The following is a 19,529-nucleotide window of genomic DNA, read 5'->3' on the forward strand; positions in this document are numbered from 1 at the left end:
TATTAATAGAATTTCCTTCCTAATAAGTGAGGAAGACTCTCTTCCCTTACCTACTAATGATTTGTTCTCCGATAGTTAAACCAGACCAGAGTGAAGGAGTCTTTTGTATAGCAGATGCTACAGAAAAACCAGAGTTTGGAACAAATCACAGTGGTTAACTGAAGGGACAGAGGAGACGCAATCAAATTAAAGGTGGACATGAAAACTGCAGGAACTTCTTCCCTCTGCCCCCATCCCAATTGAAAAATGTCCTTGTTTGACATATTCTCCCATGTGGATCCTCTCCCAGTTACGCCAGTAAAAATGAAGAAGAATAGGCCTGCCAAGTCACCAAGTCCAGTGCTTTAGTCTCCTCATGAATCTAGACCAAGACAGGGTCAAGAAGAGAATGCTTGAAACTCCTAAGGTAAGGGCTCAATCCAGTGAAATGGAGAACCACCACAATTCCCCTTCTTACTAACACCAGAATCTAGCAGGGTCTTTGCTGAGGAAGTATATTAAAATCCCCACTTGACACAATCCCTGTTTGAAGAGCAGGTGTGCAGCAACAAGAGTGTAACTAACAATTGGGGGGACAGGATGGGAAGAATTACAGTAATAAGATCACAATTGCTCAGCTGTGGCATATGCACTCGCTGATGGTTTTACATTGATGCAAATGATATAAAAATGCTTCTTGTGGGGGATTCTGAAAAACTGGGTTTTTAAAAGGATTTGAATAAGGAGAGGGTCAGGGCTGGGTGAACTGGAACTTCAGTGGGTCTTCTTTACTTAAACTGTGAGCTCCATGGGCTGTGGACTGTATTATTCTAGGTTTGTACAGTCCCCAGCACAATGCGCTGAGGCCTCACAGCGCTATTGCAAAACAAATAACGATTTGAGTGGCTACTAAGCGCATTTTGGCACCTCTCAAGAGACACTCAGCACCTTGCAGGATACAGCCCTCAATTTCTTAAATTAAAATGCCTTAGGTTTGTGGTTTTGATGCACCTAATGCAGTCAATCATAGGTCACACTTGAGAAATACCAAACTGACAGAAGAGGGATTAAACATTTAAATAGATAGATCCTTTAAAAAAATCTTAATTTTTAAAATTTTATTTAGTGCATTACCTCTTGTTGGGATAAAAGCAATCCAAGTCTTTTGATCTGCGTTTTAGCCTTGATGATTCTGTTCTGAGTTCACTTTGTAAAGATTCCCCATCGGGGACACTTCCAGGCTCTGACAAAACTGCAGGAGACGGAAGAGGGCTCAAGACACATGGTACAGGACAGCACTCTTTAGTACAGGTAGTCTGTGTTTCATAGCGAATAAGACGAGTCTGAAGTTCAGCAAATTTCACATCTCTCTCTAAAGCTTTTCTGTTATCTAGACAGTATCTAAAATTGAAATAAAAAAAATAACAGAACCACAAAACCAGTGACCACTGTAACAGAGTTGGGGAATTTTTTCCCATTAAAAAAACTGAATAACCATGCTTAACTTCAACTATGGAAACGTCTGCAGCGCCTCTTTACTTGAATCGCTAGATTGCCCTTGACAACTGCTGTGAATGACCTAATAAACTAGATTACATGATAGACTCTCTCGTGGATTCTGCTACATTCAAGTCAACAAGATGAAGTTGGGTTACATATTTAATATGGGCCAAATCCCACTATCCTTACTCAGTTCTCTCTCGAGTAAAATTTCCATCGAAGGCAACAGAAAGTTTACTTGAATTATTGAATGCAGGATTTGGCATTATGGAAGTCTTGTTTCTCCCTTTAGCACATACTGGGATGTTGACAATAGATTGTGTTTCTCTTATAAATATAATCAGGCTCTTGTTAAATATTTAAAGTTATCAATTCCTTTGCTTTATATTTTATTGAAAGCTTCCTGCTACATGACAGACATTTGCATTCTAGTAATGCATTAAGGTATGTGACTTTCAGATACGAAGATTGTATACAAATCTATATAGTATAGATCTCAGAGAGAAACCATCTGTGTGGTTTCAACAGCCCCAAGACCTCAGACCTTTTTTGAGAACCCAAAACCCAGTGGTGTTCACCCACATCAGGTACTCTTTTTCAGAGTGCAAGGATTAAGATTAGGGGCAAGAAAAATCACATTCAAGCAAAACTGGCAACACAACCTGAGCAGTATACTTCAGTTCCTTTCCTCCAACCCTTTTTACTCCCCTCCTCCAAACCACAGTATTTTAAGTGAGCTTTCAGACTCTTATGAAAGTCTATTTCTATCTACTCTATGTCAGGTATTTCTAGGGAGCCCATCACTCTATTGACTAGGTCCATGTTATTCCTTCTCTTCCCCTCACCCACACCTTCAGGAAGAGCACTTGAGGTATCCATAAAACGCCATCAGGGGTGAAAAAATTATACTACATAAATCTGTAGTGCTAAAACACTGAAATTTGGTCATCAGATTAGGATGCAAAACTGATGGTTTATTGTTCGGTCCTTTCCTGTATTTTAGGATGTTTATTCCTCCTAAGAGACGTAGAAAGTCACGTGTAAAAAAACAAAACAAAAATGGGGTTTTGCGCTGAGGTGCAGGGCTGTGTGTGTTTGGAGTTATTGTGTGTGCGGTTTGTTTTGTTGTGTGGGTGGTTGTGTTGACTTGTGTGTGAAATTTTTGCATGCAAATAATCTGTAGAGGAAGGGTGATGTGTTATCATAGCTAATTCAACCAAACTGCCTAGAACGCTTGGCATGGCATAGATCCTTACTGTAGATGTACACCACACGGGTGTAATCTGTAAAGTCAACATGGCTGAGAACTTAAAATTGGACAGTAACAGACCGTGATAATTCAACCTGGTGATGTTCTGAACAAGAAGAGCTTTCTACAATGCTTGCAGCTGTTCCTATCATTTCATACTGATTCAACAGACATGCTAGACTTCAGAGTGACACACACACACACTCTGACATTCCTGGAATATTCTATAGATACGTACAGCAATCTTCACCACAATTTTCATTTACATTAAAAATACTGTTATAAACATATCTCATGACTATTCAGCTGAAAATGTTTATAATTTGATTTGAAGTAAAACCATATTTTAATTTAGACATTTAATTATGTAAATGAAGCATCTCTCTCAGAAGCTACAGGCCTGAATATAGATGCAGCAAAGTTAAAGCAGTACAACTTGTGTGTATATAGACAAGGCCAAAGTCACATTCTTCATTACCATCAAGGAGACAGGAGTTTAACAGTTGATACCAGTCCAGAAAGTGAGGGTAAAGAAAACAGAAGAGGTTGTGGGTTTTTGGTTTTTTTGGGGTGGGCTTGAGAGGAAACAAAAAACATGTTATGCTAGGGATTAAAACCATTTAGTAAACATCCCAAACATATTTGTAGATCTACTTTTCTATAAATAGTTTCCAGGTTGCATAAAGTGGGTCCCACCTATAACTTGGGTTTTATGCTAGATGACAATGTTGAGAAAATAATCACATCAAGCAATGCAAGGAAACTTACTCAAGCCCATGATAATGGCACCCAGCTGCTTTTTCAAAAGACAGACCTCCCAGCTTCCGTGGAGTAAGCTCTGGCGTCAGAAGAAAAGCATTTTCACTAAAAGAAAAGAGTATGTATTTTAAATTAGATCTATATATTAGTATCAAATTTGCCATTTGGTTTAGTGAGCACTTTGAATGAAGCCCAGTATGAAGCTGTGTATTGCGATCTCTAACACTGTAACTGACCTGTGCGTAAGAGTCACTAAATTAAAAACCTATTTCAAAAATTAGTACTGCATGCACAGACAACTACAAATTAAAACCTTCCGAGAAGACTAGATGCTACATTGTACGTACAAAAGCTTACAAATGGAAAAGAATTACATTAGGAATTCATGTACATTTATATCTACCCTCTAATGCAGTACTATGGACAGGCAATCTACTTCTACCAATACACAACCTTCAAGTATGAAACTGATCTGCTGGTATGCAAATTTCAATTGAAAATACAGAAAACTATTATAATGACTTGTGAGATACTTAATCAATTAAGAATATGCAATGTGAAAACATTTCACGTTCGTATATAGCAAAACGCTGATATTCCCCATTTTTGCCTCACACTAAATAGCTTCAGCATTTCTGAAAAAATGTTTGACCACGCAAAACCAATAAAAATATCTTTTAATATGTTGTCATTTTGTAGCTTTGACCAATCACCACCATATTAACTGTGCTGAAATTAACGTAAATGGTAAAAACTAGTCAGTCATGTTTCAGCTCATCATAACTGATGCAGAATCCATGATGGTGTACTATTATTAACTGAACTGTGAGCCCCAAACTCACGGTGTAGCTCTGCAGCAAGGCTTATGTGCAACGGTGTGATAATTTTGGAACTGTTAAATACTACGCATTCTGCAATTGAGAGGCACCTTCTCTGAATGTCTTCTGAAGGATGACACTATTGCTGGCTGAATTATATTTCTCTTTACTTGTTAACCAAAGGACAAACTCGTGCACCAACTGGAGCACAAAAGTAGCTGACCTCTGGATACTACAATCACCCGGCTTTGGATAATATTCTGAGGCTTTCATTGTGGCTATTTCTGACCAAAGGACTGAAGTGGCATTATACAAAACCACTTGTTCATTCGAAAGCTGTTCATCAGGCTCACTCACCAGAGCAACATTCACAAATTATATGGATGACTTAAGTTCCTTCTTCAGATTACCCTTTTCAGAGGACCCTCATAAATCATCTCCTGAGTGAATATCCAAAGCTATGAAAGAAAGAAGTGGACTAACAACAAGTACTGAAGACAAAATCCACAAGCAAATCCTTGCCTCTGCAATGAAGAGGGATGAATGTTACAGTTCTTACCAATCATGTCATCAACAATATGACAAACCCATTTGACTCTGAATCACATCCAGAGGTGCTTATCAATATATCTACTGGACTGCAGGTAACATCAGAGGTACAAGAGTCTCTACTGGAAACAGTAGACGTTGGTGAAGAACAAGCAGAGAGATTTCTGAGTGGTGCAATTGATTCTGATGGGACACATAACTTCTTCAGCCCAGTCAAGAAAATTGGAATCAAAACATTTGCTGACATGGCCAAAAATATAAATCTAGCAAGGGAGGGACAATCACAGCTATCAGTCCAGCAATTGTTTTCCACAGAGCCCTGTCCTTAGCAAGATCCAGAGATGATGTTTCAACGGCAACTGTTCTAAGGGTACGTCTTCACTACCCACCGGATCGGCGGGTAGCGATCGATCTATCGGGGATCGATTTATCGCGTCTAGTGTAGAGACGATAAAATCGATCCCCAATCACTCCCGTCGACTCCGGAACTCCACCGCAGCGAGAGGCGGAAGCGGAGTCGACAGGGGAGCGGCAGTGGTCAACTCGCCGCCGTCCTCACAGCCAGGTAAGTCGACCTAAAATACGCAACTTCAGCTACGCTATTCGCGTAGCTGAAGTTGCGTATCTTAGGTCGACCCTCCCCCCCTGTAGTGTAGACCTAGCCTTAGACTCCCATAAGACATGTGCCTAAGTCCCTCTTCCTTGCCAAAGGAATAATGAGAAGAACAGATGAAGCTGAATTAGGGCATCAGCTGGAAGCACAAGCTGAAAGAATCCATGAGCTAAAAGCACGCAACAAAGAAACCACAGTGTATATCAGAGATGCCATGGCTGACATACATGGAACATTCCAGAGAGCAGCATGAAGTTATTGATTGTTCTGGAGAGACCAGATACAAAACCTTCTAGCTTGTGTGAGCAGCTGAACAGACAGCTGCTAGAAGTCCTTATCAAGAGGTTAGACTCCTGGTAGGCGAAGGCAGCAGGTAAGAATGAGGAGGAATGCAAACCAGAGCCATGGTTCCCTCTCTTTCTCCCTAGCACAGCTGAATATGGTTAGCATTGGGAGAAGTGACCGGGTTACAGTGAGTTCTTTGTCCAGTGGCTCCCAGTTAGGAGATAGTCTTCTGTCTGTGAGACTTGGCATTTACTCCCAATAAACCCCAGGATTTCATAGATTCATAGATTCTAGGACTGGAAGGGACCTCGAGAGGTCATCGAGTCCAGTCCCCTGCCCGCATGGCAGGACCAAATACTGTCTAGACCATCCCTGATAGACATTTATCTAACCTACTCTTAAATATCTCCAGAGATGGAGATTCCACAACCTCCCTAGGCAATTTATTCCAGTGTTTAACCACCCTGACAGTTAGGAACTTTTTCCTAATGTCCAACCTAAACTGCAGCAAGGGAGGTCTAAGCCCATTGCTTCTTGTTCTATCCTCAGAGGCTAAGGTGAACAAGTTTTCTCCCTCCTCCTTACGACACCCTTTTAGATACCTGAAAACCAGAACCAGAGAGAAAATAGGGTTGTGAGGACAGTAAAAGAGCATAAACCTGGGGCAGGCAGGATAATGAATGGGGGAAAGGAGCCTATACTGGAGGAAACGGATGTGATACTTAAAATATGGGTCCCTCTAATATTTACTCCACTCTACTCCTGTGTGTTTAAATCCCTCTCCTCTAGTATGCAAGAGTACGGTGGGATAGCCCGTCTCTCAAAACATTAAAATTAAATCCTTGCAAGCTGAGGCAGACTGGAAGAAAGCCTGATAACCATAATCAATGTGAAATTTTAAATCACTTTCCAAGAAGCACTGTCTAGCTTTTTATGCATCTGTTCTGCACAGCAGAACACACAAGTGGGAATGTCAAACATTTACATGATCTGAAAAATTTAGTTCATAGGGTTGATAGTTTGATGTACCATGAACATTCTAGGATCTGATACTTGTGTACACAAGAATATAATTAGATACCCAATTAGTGCATGTTTACTATAGTACAATCATTTTCTATGCAGTCAGTTATAATGCTATATGACAAACATTTGTAATATGTTTCAGTGAATTAGTATTCCAAGTAGAGCATGCTACTGTAATAACAGGTCATTATAAAATAAACAGGACTATACATGAATGTTAAGATACCAAGTTTATATCCAAGATAGCTTAGTAATTATTTTTTTTAGAAGAAAAATAGTTCAGAGAATATTTTAACCAATAGCTAACCTCTACATTACAAACTGTTTCACAATTTAATATAACAAAACGGCATGGAAATTTTAGATTGTAAGCTCTTTAAGGCACAGCCCACTTGTTCCTATGTATTTGTACACTGTTCAGCACAATGATCCCATTCCTGATTGGATCCTTTGAGTGCTATGGTAAAATAAATATTAAAACAGTGAAGGCTTTAAACGTTGTAGAAATATTGGTAAGCCTACACCTGATTCTGTATATATAATCAGGATACAGATCATTAAGTCATCACAGTGGAGAGAGCTTTCTAGATGACATGAAACCTGCACACGCCTTGTGAGATTAATTATTTTTAATCTTAAAAGCTGCTTTACAGGCAACACAATTTTCTATAACTATTTATAGTTTTATTCACACAATATAGAGGGATGTAGTTATTAAATTCAACAGACTGAACAAATGTTTATTCCTCCTAAGAGAGGTACATAAATCTACATTAATATGAGACTTTTGGTAGATGTTTAGATCTAAACTATTTGTATATTCTAACAGCAAGTGACTAGAATCACAATGCCCAGGTATCACAGAGCCGACACTATGCATGCACAGTACTCTCCTGTAATGTGCCAAGATAGCAAAGAGAATTAGGAGGGGAAGACCATCAGGGAACAAGGGGAAGAGGTTTACCGGGGAGGTGACTGGGAGAAATAGAGCAGGCTAGTGAACAGGAAGAGAGTAGGATGCAGCCATGGACCAGTGAAGAGCAGATGCAGAGGCAACATATCTGTATGACATTACTTTTGCATGGTGCTGTTCTGTGCATGTACCCTTCATCTCCATATCTTCTAGAGGGAAACAGTGCTACACTTTAAATTCAAAAGCAGGGAGTTTAAAATAAAAAAGTATGATGGAATTATTAAAGTTTATAGGAAAACATCTCTGTTAAATTTTAATGAAGTAGTTTGTGGTTTTTACAGGCTATTTCTTTTTTGGAAACCTATCAGTAAAAGAGCAAGCAAAACCTAAAAGAACAAGAATCCTATTTATTTTTAAAGGGAGTTTCAAAGTGCTCTTTTATGCTAATGTGGTTAAAATAAATACTGTTTACCACAGAGGACCTCTGCTGCTTCTTTGTGTTTGTGTTTCATGAGAGTTTAATCAGCAACAGCTCCATGGGGTACTCTTTCTACCTACTAGTAGCATGGATTGCTGGAGCTCCTGTGCCATGATCATGTTTAGTGATGACTAGTGATGCACCAACATGTTTACAGCTGCTACTCCCTCCTCCCCCCCCCCCTTTTTTTTAAATTAACAAAAGCAAACAAATTAAATTGTATTTTAATAGCAGTGGGGGAAATATACAGTCTGAAGAGTGCCAAATGTAAATAAAAAGTAGGCTCCTGTTGTCCTTATGGGGGCATGACTCCCACTGAACTCAATGGAGGTTTTGAGTGCTCTTGTCCAGGACAATTATGATTCATATAAAAAGGCAAAAAGTTATATACTGCATAACGAAAATGTAAAATATGTGCATCATTCCTGTTCTTGCATTATTCTTCTTCAATACATACAGCAAGATTAATCCAAATTTAAACTGGAAAATAATAGAGCAACTGATTACATGGAAAAGCAAATATGGAAAGTCTTCGGGCCAATTTTGAAAATTTGGCAACTTCAGTCAAGTACCTAAATGAGCTTTTTTTGAAAATGTGGTCCTGCATACTATCCTAATATTATTTTGCTGTGTAAACAATTGCTGTAGTTGCCACAGTATAAAACAGGTAAAATGTTTAACTGAAATAGTCTGCAAGTCTTAACTGACTGCAAATGGGCTTTCAAAGCAATTTTTAAAAAGCTAAATGCCAGGTATATACTAGTTCAGGGGTCGGCAACCTTTCAGAAGTGGTGTGCTGAGTCTTCATTTATTCACTCTAATTTAAGGTTTCACGTGCCAGTAATACATCTATAATATAGAACTAAACTACTGTTGTATGTAAAGTAAATAAGGTTTTTAAAATGTTTAAGAAGCTTCATTTAAAATTAAATTAAAATGCAGAGCCCCCCCAGACTGGTGGCCAGGACCCGGGCAGTGTGAGTGCCACTGAAAATCAGCTCGCGTGCCGCCTTCGGCACGCATGCCATAGGTTGCCTACCCCTGTACTAGTTAGTATAGGCTAGTGATTTTTTGAAAACTGCATTTATATGTTAATTTATCATATCTATTGCAAATGCACTATAGAAATCAATAATGTTTCAGAATCATCATAGTTTGTCTGTAATAAGAAACAGACAGCTATGACAAAGATTCATCCCTACATTATCTTAAAAGAAAAGGAAGTTAGGTACTGGAAATAAAGGCTGCCCTGGCCATACTGTAGTTCTTTCACCTACTTTCATATGCTGAATCTACTTTTTTTTAAAATGGTAAAGGTAATTAGCCATTATACATAAATAATTTTTTCCTGATATTCTCTTTTGTCAGTGCAAACGCTCCTATAAATTTCTCTTCTTTTCAATATCTCCCATGCCTCTATGAACTCACTATCACTTCTTCATGGTTACTTTCAATCTGAGCAATGTTCTTCCAGTAATTAGGTGATTAGAGTTGAATAAAATAGTTCAAATTGCATCTTAAATCTTTAACTTATGTTCAAATGTCTGACGATTTTACTTCTCATCTCGACATATACACATCATAGCAGTTGGATTATCTCCATGGATTAAATTCAGTATCATCCAAGTTTTTTTCTGAGCTTTATGTTTTTATGTTCTCAACTTGAGAGTACTATTTAGTTTATAGATGGCCTTACAGTGAACTACATAAGTTACTTATCCCAGAGGCAAGAAGTTGCTTCCTCCCCAATCTGTGACATTTTAATGAAGAGCATTAAGTATTCAGTAACACCAACTTCATCTGTCATTGAGTTTCATTGTCTTGTCTCTCAGTAGCCCTTACAGTCTTTCCTGCATGTTTGTACAGAAGCATATGTTGTTTACTTTCCTTCATATTAAACGTTCAAGGTTTGGGGTTTTTTTTAAGCTTGTAAATAGAAATTCTTTCAATATTAAACTATGCCCTGAACTTCATCATCTAGCCCCATAGCAGGAATAAAATATCCAACAAGGACACACAACCTGTGATACACATTAAGTTTTCACTGCAAACTGGCATCAGAATTCTATATTCATGTCCCGAAGGACATCCCACTGCAATAATCAATCAGGAATCTTGAGAGGAAGCAAAGCTTAGAAGATAGGAATTACTTTGTAGTTTTTTGCGCCATACACCACTATAAATCCACCTTTGAGCCAGTTCATCTGCCTAGCACAGAGTCCCAAAGCCAGAGGGTATCTGAGGAGGAAAAGATTTCCTCAGTTGGAAAGTCAGCAAGCTCTATACACACACAAAATACATATAGGTGGAAAAAAGCCTTTCACGATTGATGCTGTGTATACTGCAATGCAATTCAATAAGAAACACAGAAAACAATTTTTTAATTTAAATCTAGATGGGAGAAGATCTTGTTTTTTTATATATACATACATACATATATACACACACACATATAAATAAAAGGATTAATAAGTAGATTCCAGTTACATTCGTTTTTTTGAGTTCTACTATTTGCACACCTATGGTTGCCCACACCAATCCACTTCATACCTCCCATCTGTCTCATTTTCTCCTAATACAGGAAAGAATGCAAATATTGGAGAAGTTCATGGAGGCAATGGGCCCCTGTGGACAGGGCACAGGACAGGGAGACAGGAAATATGGGTTCTATTCTTGGCTCATCCACTAACTTTGCTCTCTGTGACCGTGAGCAACTCACAACCTCTCCCTAAATCAATTCATCATCTGAGATGACACTTACCTACTTTGCATACACTCAGACCTATGGATGAGCAGCATTTTGTAAGTGCTAGCTATAACAGGAGGACTGGATAAACTTCAAACCATTCCTGCCACTTGCATTTCCTGCATAAGGTTTTGCAGCACTGTGCTCCATGAGAGAGAGAAGTTTTGTGATTAGAGCTAGAACTGGTCAGTAATTTTCCAATTAACTGTTCTTTTGTTGGAAAAATACCAATTTGTCAAAACCAAAACAGTTTACGGAAAGGGTCAGTTGTGATGGTTGTCACGAGTCAAAAAAGTTTTGCCATTTTCAAAATGAAAAGTTGTTTTTGTTGTTCCATTATCTCCATTTTACAGATAAGGTATTGATGACAGAATAGAGGAGAAAGAAAAGAAGGAGGGGGGAAAAGGGGAGAACAAGAGAAAAAGAAGACATGAGAAAACTAAAGAGGAAGAAAAATCTAAGCTAAAAATACCCACATGTTAAATATGTACTTATTAACCTATTAGGTTTTTTTTTTTTAAAGCTAGAATGTGCTGCATGGTGGAGACTTGATAGTCTTGGTAAAGCAAGAGCACAGAACTGCCTGGTCAGCTAGTCAAATTCAGTCCTTATTGGTGGTGGCAAAAACTCATTACCATCGTATGGCTGGTCATCAGTGAATGAGAAACAAAGCCATTCAGTGCAGCTCTTAGCAGGCAATGGCCTGATCCAACTCCTCAGAGTCACCAGACTTCTATTCACTTCAGTGGATCAATTCAGCCCCCAGTACCCAAAACTTCAAACAACATTTACAATTGCCACCTTTGTTGATCATCTCAGCAGAAAAGCCCATGTCACTGCTCACCCAGATCAAGACTCAAGCACACTGGCATGTGTGGACAGAGGTTCTCAGTCAATCTTGCATGTTTCACATTTTAAACAAATTGGGGGTGAGGTGGGAGGGTGTTTTGGAAAATCTTCACTGCTGTGCCTCCACTCTCTCTCTCTCTGAGACTGAATGGGATGAGGATATTCAGTATATGCCATTATCAGATCTTTCATCCCACTGGGCAGAAAGCTTAGGTAGTCCTGCTCTAGTATCTTAGACCTCTTGCATTTGTTTTGCACTTCCCAGTTACAAATTATCTTGTAATGCTCTAAGATTTTCTAGTTACAGTAAAAGCACTTCAAGACGTAAAGTTTCATCACAACCCTTTGGATTCTACAACTTATTATCATGAGTGTGTTGGAGCAAAATCCCTTCAAATTCAGGGTTTATTGAACTGTGATTCAAAGCAAGCCATTCAAGCGAATCAAAATACTCCATGGCTATAAAGCAACTCTGGAGGTTTTTCAAAATTGGCGATTAAAAGAACTCTTGTAATGAACAAATTATTCACTTCTCTCTCACACACTTAATTGGAATGACGCAGTTTTATTTGTAATTTAGCCAAGAACCTGGAGACATCTGCACTGATTAACTAAAAACTTTGTAAAAGTCTCTCATTGTTATGGCTAGGCTTCGTTTTAAATGGTCTACCACTTGTGTGCAATCAGCACATCTTTAAATTAGTTTCCTGAATATAGCAGTTCTAAAACTGCTTTTCCAGCAGTTTACCCCAATGCTACAGAACACACTGCTTTCATAAACAATTTTACTATGTTATACATGGCAACAGCTATGAGAATTTCCTGCCATATCCTTGAGAGACCTTACGGACCCTCCCCATGCCCCCATTTGGGGTCCATTGTGTTAAATAAATGAGTGACGTATTATTATGGGCCAGGATTGAATGTAACCTCTCAAGGGAGGTGGCGGGGGGGAAGATGTGACAGATGGGGATTCAAAAGACTATACTGAACAATGTGCAAGACAAGAATAGACTCCTGGAATAAAAATGTGTTAGGTGGTTTTCCTGAGAAATATCTAGTGAGAAGCAAATGCAAATTCCCTACCTCCGATTATGCAAAAACCCAGCCTTTGGAAGCTATGCCCTGAGGAGTGAGCCATTGTCTGCTGGTCACCTGTTACATGAGGACAAGATCAAAGGCCCAAGCTATATAAAGGAAAAGACTATTAATTTCTTTGAGTGACCCCCTAGTTCTTGTGTTACATGAAAGGCTAAATGAGACTTCCATATTCATTTTTTCCACACAATTAATGATTTTTAGACCTCCATCCTATCCCCCCCACCCCCTTAAGTCATCCATTTTCTAAACTGAACAGTCCCAGTCTTTTTAATCTCTCCTCACCCTAATCATTTTCGTTGCCATCTTTGCACCTTTTCCAATTCTAATATATCTTTTTTGTGATGGGGAGAGCAGAACTGCATGCAGTATTCAAGGTGTGGGCACATCATGCATTTATATAGTAGCATTATGATATTTTCTGTCTTATTATGTATCACTTTCCTAATGATTCCTAACATACTGTTAGCTTTTTTGACTATTGCTTCACATTGAGCAGAAGTTTTCAGAGAACTATCCATGATGACTCCAAGATCTTTCCTGAGTGGTAACAGCTAATTTAGACCCCACCATTCTGTATGTATAGTTGGGATTCTTTTTTCCAATGTGCATTACTTTGCACTTGTCAGCATCAAATTTCATCTGCAATCTTGTCATCCAGTCGCCCAGTTTAGTGAGATACCTTTGTAACTCTTCACAGTCAGCGGTGGATTTAGCTATCTTGAGTAATTTTGTATCATCTGTAAATTTTGCTACCCTACTATTCATCACTTTTTCCAGTTCATTTATGAATATATTGAATAACACAGGTCCCAGTACAGATCTTTGGGGGACCCATCCATTGTGAAAATTCACCATTTATTCCCACCCTTTGTTTCCTGTCTTTTAACCAGTTACTGATCTATGAGAGAACCTTCCCTCTTGTCCCATGATTGCTTACTTTACTTAAGAGCCTTTGGTAAGGAACCTCGTGAAAAGTTTTCTGAAAGTCCCTGTACACTGTATCAAGTGGATCACCCTTTTCCATACTTGATCATGCTGTCAGAGTTCTAATAGATCGGTAAAGCATGATTGCCTTTTACTAAAGCTGTGTGACTCTTCCCCATCATATTGAGTTCTTCTATGTATCTGATAACCCTCAGTGGGGGTCATCATTTGTCTGTAGCTGTAAGGGAAAGAATTAAAGCTCACTGGACAGCTTCTGAAGACCCTCTCAGTTTCTAGATGCTTTCAAAGTTCGCCCCTCTCGACTCTGGACTATCAAACAAAGAACAAATTTCTCATCTTACATCAGCACCTTGCAAAAAAAAAAAAAAAAATACTTGACAAGAAACAAAACAAGAAAAAGTTCTCTGCAGTAGTTAAAATTAGCCATAAAGATAGCAGATCTCCCTTAATGAATTTTCAGGGAGGGATGGATCTGTGGACTATAAATCCAAAGAAGGGAAAAATTTCAGACAAGCAGCTACAATTCTCCCCGTCTCTCTCAAGGTGAGGTCAATGAATCCTCAGGGCGGGATTTTCTCAGCAGTGACAAAATTCATAGGGAGGCAACAAAATACCATCACTGAGAAAAAGGATTTCCTTACTCTAAGGAATCACTACAGCATGCAGGACCCAACTGCCAAAGGCTAAATCAGCTTAAGACCAAGTATTTATCTTGTAAAACTTGGTAAATGTATGCAAGGATAGCCTGCTCTTGCTCAGATTGTGACGCCATCCACACCGTTTGTACTGTGTGAATTCTTGTGCTCACTGGAAGATTGCGTCTTTTTGCTCTATATTCCTCAGCAATGCACCACTGTATCCACCATCAGACTGATGATTTCTAGGTCTTAGCAGCTCTTTTCCTTGGATGAAACAAGATCAGCAAACCTGTTTTTCTTAAGCTCTCAACTCTCTTCAGATAAATCTTTAAGGCTCGCCTTACATCCAACAAATGCAATACTTTCTCCTTTGGGCAAGGAGGAGGTGGACAAAAAGGAAAATCATCTCTTGTGCTCAATGAACAATCAAATTCACTTGTGGAATAAAGGTGCAAACCATTTCCAAAACCATTTTATCACTGTGGAAGATGCAGCAGAATGGATCAGTTGAAAAAGCTCCCAACTCGCACACCCTTGTTGCCGAGGTGACAGTGACCCAAAAGGTTGTTTTGATAGATAGTACAATGAAACTGATTTCATAGGTTCAAAAAAACACCTGTGGTAAGGCATTGAGCACAATTTTCAAATCCCAACTCAGAGCCGTATGCACCTTAGAGGACGCAATAGCTGAACTGCTCTAATTAAGTGACAAATGTCTGTATGATAGGAACAGGAAGACTTTCTGGATACACTCAAAATTGCTGACAGTGCAGAAACATGCACGTTCAAGGTATTAGCCTGCAACCTGAGATCAGAACCATCTTGTAAAAATTCCACAACATAAGACACTTTGGCTACATGATACTGAATGTGTTTCCCTCTGCACCAAGCTTTGAATTTAGACCAAATCCTTTGCCAACAGAATTCAGACAAGACCCAGAAGAGTAACCCTTTTGTTTCAGAAATTTATTTTCAAATGCCAAACCGCTAGATGTAATCTGCTTGGATCTTGATGAAGAAGAACTGGTCCCTGGGATAACAAACCTGGCCCGATTCAGGAAAAATGGTGGCTGCACTAACATGTTCATCAGGCTGGGATACGAAGGCCGCCTGGGCCAATAAGGAGCCACTAAGATCACTTCTGCTTCTTCCTTCCTGTGGTGATGATGGGCACTGGGGGAAAAGCATAAAGGAATCCCCTTTAGCACTTCACCAGCCGGGTATCTATGCTTAGGGCTTCTGGCTTTCTCCTCCTTGAAAAGTACTGGAGAGCTTTTTAGTTTGCCTCGGATGCAAAAAGATCCAGAATCAGAATTTGGAAAATGTCATTAATCAATCAGAAGGCTTCACTGTGAAGACTCCATTCTTCCTGACAGATTTTCCTTCCATTCAGCCTTTCGTCTTTGTATTGCTAGTGCCCTTGATATGCAAGACCCTGATAATAGAGGAGCCTTCGCTCACTGTATCAATAATGCTGCTTCCTTCTCTAGATCCCTTCATCTCAATCCCCTTGATTGTTTACATATGCCACCACTGACTTATTATCCATCATTATAAGGTTATGACTTTTCAGCAATGCAGGGCCCATCTGTTGAAGAGCATGCTTTATTGCCCTCAATACTCAAAATGTTATGCTTTTTCTTTTGCTGCAAGAAACATCATGTCCCTTGAGTCACTGACTTCTTGAAGAATGCTCCCAATCCTTCCAGATTCATGTCTGTTGTTATGACAGATCTCTCTCTGCTATGTCAATCCCTCCCTGCAACCTCTCCACACTCAAATGCTTACTGATATCCTCAAGAGCAGTCACTGATCTGATCTTGTCCTATCTTTCAGCGGACAGAAAAATTTTGTGGGCTTGTGTGTCTATCAACACCTTAAGCTGAAGTAGGGTGTTGAGATGATTTTACAAAATTTACTATACATCTGTGCTACTGCAACATTTGGATTGTGGTCTGAGTTACTCAAGTAGATCTGTCCTTGGATGGGCTCTGACTAGAATGTCATCCAAAAAAGGTACATATGTATCCCCTTCTGGCTGAGAACAGTCACCAAAAAAAAAAAAGACGACTTTGTGAAAACTCGAGGAACAGCTGACAGTCTGAAAGACAGCACTTTGAATTGAAAACAACTGGTCCCATAAGCAAATTACAGAATTCTATGCACCTGGTGAACTGGCACATGAAGGCAGGCCTCCTTCAAGTCGACTGATGTTAGGTGATCTCCCTGGGCAGATCACGGTCACTATCAACTTCAAGATCTCCATCTTGAATCTGGTCCTCCTTATGAACCTGTTCAGGTGTTTTAAGTCCAATGTCCTCTCTGGATCTCTTGTGTATCAGAAACAAGACTGAACAATGGCCAGAGAACACCTCTGCCTCAGGAACACTCTCGGTCACACTGATGTGCAAAACATGATCTATGGCCTTCTGCATATTCCGCCTCGTTTGCAGATGTGAGGATAGTGGAGAAGGGAAAAAATGATGATTTGGAAACTTTTAAAATTCTATAATGTACTCTGTAGCACTACATCCAGGACCATCTGTCTGACGTTGAGAAAGGTTATTGGTCCTCACATTTTAATAGTCTCCCCCCAGTTTTTGCTCATTGGACCTCTCCTCACTGCAGTCAGGGATTGTTTCTAGTGTTGGAATTTGCATTGTGGGAAGACTGGGCTCTTCAATGAGGTGGGATTTGATAGCTGCTTTCAACTACCTGAAAGGGGGTTCCAAAGAGGATGGATCTAGACTGTTCTCAGTGGTACCAGATGACAGAACAAGGAGCAATGGTCTCAAGTTGCAGTGGGGGAAGTTTAGGTTGGATATTAGGAAAATCTTTTTCACTAGGAGGGTGGTGAAGCACTGGAATGGGTTACCTAGGGAGGTGGTGGAATCTCCTTCCTTAGAGGTTTTTAAGGTCCGGCTTGACAAAGCCCTGGCTGGGATGATTTAGTTGGGGGTTGGTCCTGCTTTGAGCAGGGGGTTGGACTAGATGACTTCTGAGGCCTCTTCCAACCCTAAGCTTCTATGATTCTATGATTCATTTTCTGGATTTAGACTTGTTCCATCTGCTTTTGCTGTAGCCAAAAAAGGATACTTAGGCCTGTAAGACAGACAACTATTCCTTTTCCCAGATTTGGAATTAGAAATGTTCTGTAAGGACGGTTTTGCTTTATCTGAGGACTGCACCACCACTTGATCAAATGGCTCCCCAAAATAACTGACCTGAAATATTTAAAAGCTGCTAACATGATTTGGCCTGTCACTGGATCCCTTAGTGAGCCAAGCAGTGCTATATATTTGCCAGATGGCACAGCTGTCATACCCTCCAGAGAGGAGACAAAGTGCCTCTTCAAGCCCCCCATCCTTTTTTTAGGGTATCCAATATGTCCAAATTAGACCAAATGCTGTCCAAATGACTAATTAACAAAAGTTCTCTCTCACACATTAGATGCTGGATTTTACAGCTCTGCCAGTAGCTACAGGAAGCAGAATAAAACTAATGGGGTCTTCGGAAGGTGGGGGCTACTCCCTCATCAGACCTCCAATCAGAATTTCAAAATGATTCTGCCCCCTATAGCTACAGACAGGTGACAACTCACACTGAGGATCTGTGGAACTCTCTCAGAGAGAATTAATGTTTGCAATGCACTTGAAATAAGTGAAGTGCCATTTAAATCAGTCTTGCAAAATTCTACTTGCCCATTCTTTTGGGGAAAGTAATTTTTTTGGACACGAGTAAATATTTTTTTCTTTACCATCAATCACTATGGTACAGAGAGGACACGTAGATTTTTGTACTGGAGCTGGTACATTCTTCTGACAATTCTGCAGTGATAATGATGCAAACGGTCATCAGTATCCTTTTGTGAGCTGAATTGTGTTTAAAATTGTGTTTAAAAGGGAGTGAGGGATGGGAACACAAAGTAACTCCATTTAATGTACAACAACATGTTCCATGGAGAAAATAGGTTTAATTATCAAGCTCCAATTTTGATCTGACCTCTCCACTCATTGTCTCCCTCACTCTGGACTTGATTTTTATCAAACACTGTGATTTCCAATCACCACTTTGGCTCTTCTTCACCAATACCCAGTTGCCTCCCACCCTTGTCTTGTCATTTGTTCTGCATCAAATTTGATGATCCACCCATACTAGACCCTTTATAATCTTGCCCCCACTGACATCTTTGCTTTCATGTGCCCCCTTCATGTGCCTCCTTCCCCATCACTGTCCATGAGGCAGCAGGCTCCAGTGATCAGGGGCTGCCTAGGATTCAGGAAATTTGGGTTATAATCCTGACTTTGCCACTGGCCTGCTGTGTGACCGTAGGCAGGTCACTTCACCTCTCTGTGCCTTTGCTTCCCCATCTGTAAACTGGGGAGGATTTTTCCCTTTTCCTTCGTAAAGTGCTTTGGAGTCTATGTAAGAAGAGTGCTATATAAGAGCTAAGTATTATCTTGTATGGTTCTCATCATTATAGTCTCCACAAGCTTTTCACCTTGTTTCCCCCTTTCTCTCCTCCGCCCACACTATCATGCTGTCCCCTACAAATGGTACAGTCTCCCTGTTCCTATCCATCAAGTGCTCTCTGTCAGATGCTAGAAAACGTGTGGTTCTGACCCACCTGCAGGGGATAAGATTTAAAACCCCTCATACTTTCAACTGCAATGGAAAAGCTACTTAGGTTAATCATTGGTGCTTATTTGGGACAGCTCTGACATATTCAAAGCCTATTCTCCAACATCACCAACAATATAAATGATCATTTACACAACTGTGAGCAGCAAAACCGAGCACGAGATTCTGAGGGCCAAATTCATTCCCAGCAATGGAGTCGTTAGTTGTGCCTGCTTACATCAGTTCTGAATTTGGCCCTGAGGTTTTGTGCATTCTGAGACCTTACCTCTTTTGAATTTGTAATGGCTGAAGATCCCCAATAGGTAACCCTTCTGGAGTGAAATATTTCAGTAGCTCTTTAGCATCCAGCAATGTCAGTGATTCCCTCTGACCATCTTTATGGCCCAGTAATTGCTCAGAGGAATGCGCCAACATAGAAACTCTGGGGAAAAAAACAATAA

At 39.8% G+C, this 19,529-nt stretch overlaps 1 protein-coding gene across 1 annotated transcript in view; it reads right to left on the bottom strand.

Moving 5' to 3' along the window:
- Window positions 1-19,529, bottom strand: part of MTBP (MDM2 binding protein) — a 62,614-nt gene that overhangs the window by 8,318 nt on the left and 34,767 nt on the right. Inside the window, exons 16-18 of the mRNA XM_065398620.1 lie at window positions 19,355-19,510; window positions 3,497-3,592; window positions 1,114-1,380 (exon numbers count right to left, since the gene is read on the bottom strand). Coding sequence (XP_065254692.1) covers window positions 1,114-1,380; window positions 3,497-3,592; window positions 19,355-19,510 — 519 coding nt within the window. The remainder of the gene's footprint in view (window positions 1-1,113; window positions 1,381-3,496; window positions 3,593-19,354; window positions 19,511-19,529) is intronic.

This window comes from Emys orbicularis, chromosome 2 (genome assembly GCF_028017835.1).
Source record: "Emys orbicularis isolate rEmyOrb1 chromosome 2, rEmyOrb1.hap1, whole genome shotgun sequence".
NCBI classification, from domain to species: domain Eukaryota; kingdom Metazoa; phylum Chordata; order Testudines; family Emydidae; genus Emys; species Emys orbicularis.